This window comes from Delphinapterus leucas, chromosome 3 (assembly GCF_059928025.1).
Source record: "Delphinapterus leucas isolate spDelLeu-1000000601 "Yukka" chromosome 3, BTC_Dleu_Yukka2, whole genome shotgun sequence".
Lineage (NCBI taxonomy): Eukaryota > Metazoa > Chordata > Mammalia > Artiodactyla > Monodontidae > Delphinapterus > Delphinapterus leucas.
The window spans coordinates 5,706,493-5,718,577 of record NC_143131.1 but is presented as its reverse complement, the minus strand read 5'-3'; the positions used below and the strand labels follow the sequence as shown (position 1 = coordinate 5,718,577).

The window sequence follows — 12,085 nt, the reverse complement described above, 5'->3', positions numbered from 1 at the left end:
AGAAGTCATTTTAGGGCTTACAGACCTTATTTAGTTTACTATACTTGGGCTTCATATACAAATATTAATCTCTGAACAGTCATGGATGGTGTTATCAAGGATTCCATGAGCTTGACTGGTCTCCATAATCTTCCCTGAGATGGCTTGTTACTCCTCCATTCATGAGCATCACATTCCAATTCTACAATAAGGATTTGGCTTGGACAATATTTCCTCCAGAAACCTACCCTGATGCTGCTGTCTCTCACCAAGATAGGGTGAGGCATCTTCATTTCAGTTCTCCTAGCACCCATATTTGTCCTTATTTTATCACTCTTCAGTAAAATTGCCTATTCCCTGCTTGTCTCATCAGACAATACACTCTTTGGATGCAACTTTGACAGGTTCCAGTGAGACACACTTCTGAAGCACATGACATTCATTATTCACAAGAGATGCAAAGTAAAATGCTCATTTTAGTTTTGTCTTTCTTCTTTAAGAATATGTATTTACTAAGAATATGTATGTACTATAAATTAGAACCACACTTCTGACTCCCATCAGATAGCTGAGTCATCTAGAAACCAAATTAAAAAAATGCTTAACTGAGATCTACCTGGAACTTTAATTAGAACCTGAAAGAACCAAGAAGAACAATAATAACAAAAAAGGAACCGTCATCTAATGCAAAAGGTATGCTACTTTTCTTCATGTGTTAACAGATCTGAAAGAGGACAGATGGGGTAACCATCAATCAGGAAAGAAATAACAGACTTGGCAACTACTTGAGGGGCATTTCCATTCAATAACTTTATTATCTGGCTAAGAGACAGGACTTCTTAATCCTCCCCTTTTCTTCTTTAAAATGCCTTTGATTTGTCCTATCATACGGCAAATGCCCCTGGATCTTACACTCATAAGTCTAGTTGAGGTCATGTTTGTAGTGACCATCTTCAGAAAAAATATCACTTTAGTTGGAATTAATGTATTTGGAAGATGCATGGTGAAAGCACACAGCTTTCTATTGCAGTCACCAAAATATTACATTCTAGTGTTTATTATCCAGAGGAGTCTTTTTCCTGTTCTTTTCACTTCTTTATCTTTCATGTAGTTGTCATTTACAACTTTCGCTGTTAACTCCCATAGAGTTCAAAGAGAGCCAGAAATTTCAAGCTGCTGTCAGCCAACTCTATTCATGGGACAGACTCCAGGGCATAGCTCAGCCATCACGCCATCACTGGGAAGCCTTAGGCTCACAAAGACCAGGGGCATCCACGAGCCTGCATCCCTGCTGGGCTAATGGGAAGAAAGCACCTTGCTCAGTCTCCACAAATCCAAGAGTGCTCTGAAGGGCATGGCACATCTCCTTACCACACAGATGGCTTCCATTTCTGGTCTGAGCAAGCCTTTGTTGAAGAAAGCCAAGGAAGAGATATCTCCCTTTAGTGCATTACATGAAGAGTTCTAGCTCTTTCATTAAGAAAGATCTACTTTTGTTGAGACAGCATGGGAGAAATCAACCACACTGTCCTTATGCTTAACAAGTGTGCCAAATAACCACCACCCCACCCTTAACTATTCCCCATTGTATCCATTCTCAAAACAAAAGTCTTTCCAAAGAAAGTAGATATGAGCCCAGCCCAAACTGAATTCCCTCTAAAAAGCAGAATGTTAATATTTTTTTAAAAAATAACAGGACATAGCATTTCCACATATTTAGTATTTTAAGGAATTGGTTATGAATGCGCCTTCAGCATCCAGTATTCACATACACGTACACAAAATCCTTATGAGATGTAGAGTCTGAATTATCTCTTTTCAAAGAGGGAAAGGAATAAGACAGGCTTAGATCATTTTCTGGAGATGTAACAAATGTTCAAAAATCTATTTGCCAAACCTTTAACATGATCAAGACCTTATTGTTTGGACCACACCTTTTCACTCTGCTACTTATGTCATGTCTCCCTCATCTGTGTCTGACTAATCAATCTGTGTCCAAGAATCTAAGCATCTACTAAGATTTCCTTCCCAAAAGTTATGGAAATATTCTAAGAAAAGTAAAAGGTAAGCCATTAAAGTTTCAGCTTAGGTCAGCCTGAGGGATTTAGATACCTTCTCAACTTGGCCAGATGCTCCTCACTCTGGGAGCCAAGCAAAGGGGACCACCTGAAGCATCTAAGGATGTTTAATGTCTAAGTCAGATATTAAGAAAATGAAGAAAGCACTAATAGATTCTTTAGCCCAATAAGATCAGCACTGCCCTGACATGGATTCACCACTGTTTTTGAAATGAATGTTCTAATCTGTAAATATATTATCAACATCAGAATGACAGAAATAAAGTGCTTTCAAGCACATCGCCAATCAGTTGAACACTGTTGTTCTATTCAAGATGAAAACATTCCTTCAGTGCTAGTAAGTGACCAACAAGTTAGAGTAACCAGTAAGTCAGAGTAAAACCATCCCCAAAGAAGTCAAAGTCTTCAGACTTGTCCGTAAGTTCTCACGCACAGTTTTCAAACTGCAGTGCTCTGCCACAATCGTTGTAGACCAACGACAACAGAAGGCGGAACCTGGATGCTGTTTCCAAATTGGGGATAGGAAGCGCCCAGAATATCTTAGAAAGCATTGCTTGGCAATTTTCCTTCTGCTTTGAGAGATCAAAGAAATCTGTACTGCAATAATGGGAGGAGGAGCCCAAATCTTGTCACTTGCTCCCTTCCCTACATCCCTGCCCCCACGGTCTCACAACAGGCGGCAACAACTGTACTCACCAAACCTTGGCAGGTCGAAAGAGCCACTGAGGAATTTTTGTGGGATCGTAACGAGCCTTGATAAAAACAGAAATCCTCGGGTGGGAAAGTCTGCACCGACTTAGTGCCCCCCTTCCCCAAAGTCTGTACGAGAAATCCAGGCGCCACCAGATTGCTGGAAGTTTTCAGATCCAGGTGGAAGTCGTGCCTGAAGCCTTTCAGCCGAAGGTGCAGAGAGTCAGCTCCGAGCTGGGCCAGCGCCCTTTTCCTCCTCTGGGGGTGCATGATTTCATGGGACACGTAGTCTCCGTTGTGGTCAACCTCGTAGGGAGACACCAGGTCATACTCTGAAAGTGAGAGAGGGGGTGTGGCTGAGTAATTTCAGAATTCTGAAAAGGATCAGGAAGTCTTCGAATGTCATTTACTACCGGATAGTATTTTCACCCAGGAAAAAAGGATGGAGGAAGCGTCCACGACCACCCAGCCTCAAATCCGAACTACAGAAAGCATAAAATCGGAGTTAAAAGGCAAAATCTTAAAAGGGGCCTTTTGCAAAGTCACTGTTGTTCCTATAATGTGTTATTACCAATCCAGCAAATGCTATGACACTTCTAAGGAGAAACATATTACAGAGCAAATGAAACTAAGAATGGGCTTTTCAGATTACAGAGTAATTACTGTAGAGTAATTATCATGTCATTATTTTTATAGCTTTAAATATTCCTTTAGTCACATTGTCTTTTACCAACATCTTTAGTCTATTGATAAGAAAGTTTAGCTTAAAAATACTGATCAGTTTTCAGAAAACAGTTAAAAATACAAATACGATGGACATTCTTCGGCATTTAATTTTTAAATAGTTAATTATTAAATCACTGAACTACAGCAGAAAAGGCAGAATGCAGGTATGGTAGATGCTCAGATGTGTCTTTTCTCCAAATGAAAACCACTGCTGAGCCTTTGACTGGCCTGGCTTCTTGGCATTTCACACTTCAAGGTTGTTCAAAGACATGCACCACACTCTTCTTCCAATTCTAATTTGTATTATACCAGGCAAAAATGTATTCAAATAAACGATTTATTTTTAAAAAGTCAAGAAAACCCCAAGGAGCTAACAGATTTGGGGCACCCATATGATCTGCCAGGCTTCTGTCACAGACTGTCTTATAGTTTTGCATTGGGGAGCATTTGTGTCATTCCCTTCTCTGTGCAAAGTATGGAGAAAACATCTGTAACTCCACCAGAATCCTGGGCGGTGGCCCTCACCTGCCTTTCTCGAATATCATAACTGTCTTCTCCAAAGAGGTGTCTTCCCTTCTAGCATCATGTATTTTTCATTGCTTTGACAGGGATTCTTCCTTTCATTCCCACCATTAACACATCAACTCTGCCATCCAGAGGTCAGGGAGAGGTTGTTTCTGGGAGGGCAGGACAGACGTGGACTAGAGACCTAGGGGTGGGCTTCATGCCAGAGGTAGGATCTTATTGCACTGCCATGTTCTAAACTTGAACCTGGACTTTTAGATCATGCGAAGGTAGATTTGTCAAAGCAGAGGCTACAAAATATTTTAGTTAACAATCTCTTAGCTTGGCTTCTACCTTTCAAATATTTAAACATATCTTGTGAGTGTCTCCATCTGCATGCCAGCGATGGACCTTTGGAGAGGGCTGGCTTCCTAGCCTGCATTTTGTCTAAACACCAGAAAATAACAGGGCAATAGGATGTCAGGCTTTCTCCAAGCTTCCTCTGAGATGTCTTTGAAATGGATGTCAGACCCAAGCCCCAGAGGGCTAGCCCTACACTGAGGTGGAAAGTCCCTAACGATTCAAAATGCAACTTCCTCTTACGTGTATGACAAGACCTGATTCTCATATTCTCATCATGATTCTAACATCCTAAGAAATTATATATATTCCCCTTTTATTGCCAATATATGCTCTCGGGAGACTTTTCTGTTAGATACTTAATAACCAGGCCTTTAGCATGAATTGGACATGCTTCTTGGAGCTATGAGATAAAATAAAACAGCGTCCTACAGAAGTGCTATTTGGTCATAAGTGAACTGTACTCAGGTAAATTATTTTTTTCTGGAAAAAGTAATTTTTCTTCACAACCAGAACTCTTTTGGTATAGGTACTTGCCCACATGTCCCTGGGCCATCCTGGCAGGCATCTGAAAGGTTACACTGGAACAGAGAGGGTGGCAGCCAAGGGATGGTCCTAAAAGGCATGTGTTTGGCTTTGGGAGAGACAGAGAAGGCCAGAGATGGAAAGGCACCGTCCAGAGTCCCCTGGGCTGAGGCCCACGGCAAGGTGAGAGTCAGAGGCCCGGCTGCCAACCCATCAGGCGACAGGATAACCAAAAGCTTAGCGATGGCCTGTTTGAGCCCAGGCTTCCTGTTTCCTCAGTTCAAAGGGCCCCTCCTGGGCCCACAGGCCTGCCCCACATGCCCAGTGCAGGTACCTGGTGAGCTGTGGCCCATGCAAATTAGACAGGAAGCAGGTTCTGGCTGGCAACTCGACAACCAGCCTTGGAAATACATGTCAAAGCGGGGCACTCGTGTCTGCCAAGGCAAAATACACTGGGATCACTTCATACTTTACTTAGGACAATGAGAAAGTAAAATAAATTTGCTTAAATTCTATGCAATGATAAAAAAAACATAGGGGGAAACAAATTAGGAATGAATGTGCCTGGTGCAAGTATGTGATCACAGTCTGTTCCCGGCTACTCCTAAAAAAAAGTGAAAAGCACTTGCTCATTTAGTTTGCATTTTTCCAAACCACCTTCCTCATCCCCGGCCTTCCGGACTCAGGGGAAAAGCTGGTGTGACGTGGTCGTGTTAATAACTTTCTTCTTGACCTGCGGGCTCTCAGGGAGTGTCTGCACCTCACACTAGCCTGTTTCCATCCCAACAGAGGCCATGGAATGAGGACAAACCAGGTGGACTGTTCCAAACACTGGCTAGTGAGCAGATTTATTGCACATAAAAAGATGATTACCATTAAAAGGCCATTTTTATGACCTTGACTTTGGAGGGCATACACTCTTTATCTTTTATTGGTAGGGAGACATATAATATCTATTTTTCAAAATGACAACTTTTAAGCCTGTTGTACAGAAACGCACGTGTTGTGCTGGTACATTTTTCACAACCAGCTACGGGTGGGGGTCATGGGGTAGCCTGGTTGAAGGCATTTGCCAGTTTCCCTGGTATAAAGACTCCCACCATGGCTAATTTCAATTACCATGTGACCTCACTGAACACGGGGTTTAGAGGTTTGCACGGTAGCCCACCATTATAAAGTATTTCCACCATACAGAGGCAATACAGACAAAGAACCTCAAGAGGAAACGTAACCTCAAAACTTAAAGAATTGTGAAGTGATGAGTTTTCAGTGTTTTAGTCTTGCTTTTAATATTATTTATTTCACCCAAGTTTACCTATTTTGATTTTCAGCACACCAGCTCACAAAATTCCTGACAAGGTAATGATCAGTTCTGGAGAACTGCCCTGAGCCTGCCCAGAAAGCCAGCTCCAACCACTGCAAAGCCACTTCTTGTAACCAGTTACGATCCCTTCTGAGAATGAGGGTGCACAAGGGTGAAAATTTAGTCCAGTGGTTCTCAGCGGGAGTGCTACCCCACACCCCTGCCCACAGGAGACACTTGGGATGTCTGGAGACATTTTGGTTTTCACGAAAGGGCAGGGGATAGTGGTGCTTTGGGAATGTAGTGGGTGAATCCAGGGAGGCTGCTACACATTCTTCCATGCACAGAACAGGTTCCCATAACAAAAGGTCAAGAGTGCCAAGGCAGAGAAACCCTGATTTCATCAAAGAGCAGTCCTTAGTGCAGATATGCACTGTTGGTTATGTATAAATAAATGTGAAAAGGGTCATAGCTAAAGAATTCTATGAATGAACAAAGTAAGCATAGCTTCTCCCCATGCAGAAGGCAATAGATCATTGCTATAAAATGACAATTTTAAACTAACTCTTGAGCTTATGTTTTAAGATTGTAATCCCCCAAACTACTGGCTTGTGATTTCAAGAATAAAGAATTTAGTGAGATTCCTGATCCTTGAGAATCCCTGAAACAAGACCTCGGTCCTACACAGGTTTTTCTAAGGAGGAGAAATTCACACATGGCTGCTTCAGTCAGCACCCTGATCTACTTCATTTCAAAAGGTGTTTTGACCACAGCATCAAGTCTAGGAAGACTCCAGCTCCAAACTGAGGGCATGAGGTGTGGAGCGCCTGTGAGCATGCTAGGGGCTGCTGGTACCAGCTACGGAGAACAGATTTTGCACATCAAGTCCTAACTCTGTGTTCAATGGCTTCACATCCACAGCTTGAAATCAGCCATGGTGGGAGTATTTACCCCATGGGAACCAGCAAATGTTACAAAATCAGAGGCCTGGAGAATCTGTTGTTAAACATTTACTAGCAGATCCATGGGCCAAACTGCCCCATCTCAAGTCACATGAATGTGTGAATATAAATCAATATATACTTTAGATTCACACACACAAACACAGATCTCTCATGTCCAATGAAACAAAGTTCTAAAGAACTTCTGACTCTTGACCTGGAAGCTTAATTCACTCTAGATTTTTAAAAGTTAACAAACTCGTGCTATGTGTTTGCTCTTAACAAGACCCACTATTACTATGACAAAGGTAAATTTGTAGGAAAAGCATTAGAGGCTCCTATTAGGGAAAAGCTATGTTGAATCAACCAAAATGAAATGGGTGTACTGAAGGTCTGAAAATAGAATTGACCTCAATGAAGTTATCTATTGTTGCCTCACAGAATACATGGAGTTCTCTATCTTATTGCATAATTACTCCAGACTCCCAGGAACATTGGCAACATAGGTTGAAATATGTGTTAAACAAACTTTATGGCCAAAGAGTTATTTCAAAGGCACCTTTGTGTTGTGAAGGGATACCCAGACATGCAACAGTAAACTAACCACAGCATCACACAAAGTCTATTCCACATCTGCTACCCTAGGTCAAAAGAGGTAACACTGCTGAGCATAAAGAGTCTTTCTCTGGTCGTGTGAAAGCTTTCCACTGAAACCCACTCTCTCAACTTAGCCTTTTGTAATTAAAGACCTAAAACACCTGCACCGTGAGGGATGAGGGAGTGGTATGTCCACTAGGCGAGAACCTCAACGATGATGGCTCCCACCTTCCCCCTGAGGTTCTGACCAAGCGAGCTAAGTGGTTGTCATGGGAACGCTGGGCTTGTGAAACCAGCTGAGGTGCCAGGTGATTACAGCCACATGCCAGCCAGGCTGGAGTCCAGCTTGCAGGACGCTCCTCCCTAGGAGAAGGGCACCCTCGGGCAGGAAGTCTTGGCTTCTCCTCCTGGAAGTGGTTCTCTATCTCTAATGCTCTTACCTCACAGAAAACCCCATAACTACTAGAAAACACTCTGAAAATTCTCCTGAGACCTTCAGGAATTTTCATGATTTTAGAAAACTAGAATTTTCACAAAATTTTTTTTAAGTGGAAGAAGACAGCTAACTACAATATAAATAACTACATACTAGAATGAATCGTAAGAGAAACATTAAAGAAGACAAGGGCAAGACCAAGGAAGTGAGCTTTAAATAGATAACTTTCTCTTGCTAATACATAGTGACAAGTAATTTTTAAACGTTTTCTATTATTTACATCTAGCGCCCTCTGGTGGTCGCGGAAAAGTTCCTATGTTCCCGCATTCATCGGATTGATCACTATTGATAGACTCTTCATACAGCCCTCGGGAGGAGAGAATTTCAATAATTAATGCATATATTAAATGATTGTCTTTATGGAATTTTATCAATATGAAGAAACTACACTCAGAAATTCTTGATTATTAACTCAAATTTTCTAGGTTTTCTGAAAATAGGTTGGGATAATAAAACCTAGTTCTTCCTCTGTAAGTCACTAATAACATTTGAGATGGCAATGCATTGTTGGAATTGATGCAGAGTACTCATATTTAGCAACTGCCAGTGGACTGGGTTCAGATTAAAAACCCGGTAGCTACCGACATTCCACACCTGCTTTCCGGTTTACCCAAAAGCAGTTCAGGACAGAGAGGTCCATCCCCTGAGGCATGAAATGATAAATGCCGCTTGTGAGCAGTGAAAGGGAAACCACACACTGCAGAAAGATCAGACTTGTTTTTTGGCAAATCATGACACAGGACTTGGACATTGCTTGTGACGTCACAAAACGCTAATTACCCATTCTGCCAACTCTTGAAGACCTCCCTTTTGAAACTAAGGTGATAAATACTGAGCAAAATGACTGTCTTTTTGTCCCGTGCTCTGACAGTGAAGGATGTTCATTTTAAAAGGCCAGAGGGGGAACAGGAGGGGGAGGGGACGAGGGGATGGAGAAAGGCATAATAAGCTCTTTATAATTGCTGTGTATACATTAATACAACTCCTAGATTATTTCCTCCTTCTTTAATTGTGTGTGTGTGTTTTTTTGTTTTTTAAATAAATACATTCCCTTGCCTTCTTCCCTAATGTTTATGGTAATAACGCTGGTAAGCCATTTCTGTTTTACAGGGAAACAATATAAATATTGGTGAAAGTTGACTCAGAGGCGCTCGCTCTTACGGTTGGAAAGAAGCACGGCAGCACCTTACAGAGAATTCCCAGAGTTATGAACATTTGCAGAGCCTGGTAAACTAGCCTTAGAGGGTTTGCAAGCTGCTGCACTGCAAGGATTCGAACCCCCCTCGCGCACTTACCGCCCTTTTCCACCCAGCCCGGCCACTCCGCGGGGCCAGGAGGACGCCGGACGCTCGGGCTCCCCGGCGAGGCCGCTGTGGGTCCCACGGCGCACGCAGGTGCCTGCTGGAAAACAGCGGCGACACCTCGGTGAGACGGGGGCTGCGCGAGGGGAGCTTCTGGGGACCCTGCCCCCGCAGTCGGGGACTCACCTGCACACCCACCTGAGCCAGCAGCAGCAGGCAGAGCGCCGCGCAGCCGGGGGCCAGCATGGCCGGGCTGCCCTGCGCGCCCTGCGCCCGCAGCCGGTGCTGCGCCCCCGCGGGGAGGACGCACGGCTCCATCCAGGGGCGCTCGCAGGGGCCCGGGGCCGCGGATGCTACCCAGCCCCGCGACCGTGCAAGCGGGCACCGAGGACCAGCCCGACCGGCGCGCAGGACGATGCCCGCAGTCACTGCGCCGCCCGCGCCGGGGTTATTACTGCGGCTCCGCGCCGCGCTGGGGGCGGAGTGGCGGCCGCGGCGGCGGGGCGGTGGCGGAGAACCCGCCCGCACCGTGGGAGAGCGGGGGAGGGGGAGGGCGAGGGCAGGGGAGGGGAGGGCGACGAAGCGAGGGGAGAAAGGAGGGGGGCGACAGAGGCGCGGGAGAGGGCAGCGGGGTGAGGCTCGAGGGGAGGAGGACCGGGGAGAACCCGGGCGTTCGCTGGCCCGCGGTCGGCACCTTGCCGTCCGTCCCGGGGGCACGCGGGTGGAGAGGGGACGGCGAGCGAGGGTCGGCGGCGTCAGCAGGTCGGGCCACCCGCTCTGTTCTCCGGACCTGCAGTCCACGCACGGCTACACTGGCTGGCATCTCGCCGCGCTGCGCCCCGATCCCCACTCCCGAGGGCCGGAGCGGCGCATCCAATGGCCGGACACCTGCCGCCCGCCGGAATGCGGCAGAACGGCGCCTGGGTCCCGCTGGGTCCGCCCTCCCGCCCCGTGGGGAGATCAGCTGCGAAGCAGGGGTGCCCGGACTTCCTTAGGGATGCGCAGATCTGAGTATACACGAATGTGCTTTTCTCTCGAGTCTGCGAAGTGATGGGAGACGAGGGGGGGTCGAGGAAGCTTCGTCCTCCTGGGATGTAGCTGCGCTCCTGGCCCTGGGGTCTGGGCAGCAGCTGACTGGCCTGCGCCGGGGCTGCTGGGGGCCTAGGTGTAGCCATTGATCGCGGAGGCTTTGCGGTCGCGGGTTGGTCCCGGCCCAGGTCGGGGACTGCGCCGTTGTGCTACTAGCTCCAGGAGTCTGAGGGCGCAGCAGAGGCGCGTCCACCGGCCCGGCTACAAGCCCAGCTCGTGTTCTACACCTGTTGACGGCATGTGTGTGTGAACGCACGTGCACGCGTTCCAGTGTGAGCACGGACGTATATGAGCTGGGTGTAGGCGAATGCGCATCAGTGTCGGCTTGCACGTCCCCCCCGCCCCGTGCATGTGTGTGCGCTGGAGCTTGAGTGCACACGTGTGCCAGTGCGTGTTCTCAGGCACGTGTCCCGCCTGAGACCACTCTGCTCCACTGACTGTTCCTGGCCTCCTTGACCTCTTCCCTCCTGCAGGTCCGAGGAGTCTGGGCTCCTGCTTCATGGTTCCAGAGTCCTTCCTATTCAGTTTAGCCCAGCTTGGCCGGTTTTGCACATTTTGTAAAGGATGGAGAGGAAACTGGTGGCAGCGGTCTCAGGCCTCCTTTGCCCAGCTCGCCCTGAACCTGTAGGTGCCGCTTGCTTCTGGCAGCCCTGCAGCACCAGGCAGCCTGGGCAGGGACAGTGGGACCCTCTGGCTGCACAGGGCCTTCTGCTCCATCTCTCTGTCATATTTGTTTCCTTGAAAACACTCTTCAAAAGTGGGAGAAATTTTTCCATAAAGGCTTGCCTGGGGGTGTGTGTGGCCTTAGAACCCCCTCCCTGCTCCACACGCACAGGCACACAGCTCCTGATTAGTGTCCGCCAGACTGGAGGCTGGCAAAGGTTCTGCAGTAGGCAGAGGGTCCTTGTGTCCTGAGTTCAGGGCGTTGCATGCTTGGTAAACGAGGGTCTCTAATTATCTCTGATTGTGTTGAATGTGGCCTGCAAGGGGATCAGATTTTCCAACTCTTACTTACGATCACATGAGGACACCCAGGGGCTCTCTTTTTATAAGTTCAACAGATGAAATGAAAGAAGGATAGCTGGTATAAAAGGGTTCACTTTGAGGAATGTTTTTTCCCTTTTTGAATACAACCAAAATGAATCTTTCCATTGTGAAGAAAGAAACAATATCCTTTACAGGGATGAACGTTTTCCAGTTTTTTTAGCTGTTCACTGAATTCAGTGCTCTGAGTGACTCAGATAGAGGGCAAACTCCAGCCCGGGGGACAGGTTGCGGGCTGAGGTGAAGGAAACTGGTGGACAAGGTATATAACGGCCATAGAACACGTGGAACCCATTTGTGATTTATAATAAGATGTATATATTTGGTCTTCCTCCAATATCTAGCACAGAGCTCTCCAAACTTGGAATTTCCTGAGTGCAGAGAGCAATAAAGGTGTATTTTGTTATGTTAATGAGCTGACTTTGCACCAAAATTGAGACCAGTTGCCAAGG

General features: G+C 46.3%; 1 protein-coding gene across 1 annotated transcript in view; it reads right to left on the bottom strand.

The window, feature by feature from the left end:
* Positions 1–12,085, bottom strand: part of ADAMTS16 (ADAM metallopeptidase with thrombospondin type 1 motif 16) — a 174,462-nt gene that overhangs the window by 144,674 nt on the left and 17,703 nt on the right. Inside the window, exons 6-8 of the mRNA XM_089908358.1 lie at positions 9,956–10,464; positions 9,495–9,853; positions 2,754–3,079 (exon numbers count right to left, since the gene is read on the bottom strand). Of these exons, the coding sequence (XP_089764484.1) occupies positions 2,754–3,079; positions 9,495–9,853; positions 9,956–10,464 (1,194 nt within the window). The remainder of the gene's footprint in view (positions 1–2,753; positions 3,080–9,494; positions 9,854–9,955; positions 10,465–12,085) is intronic.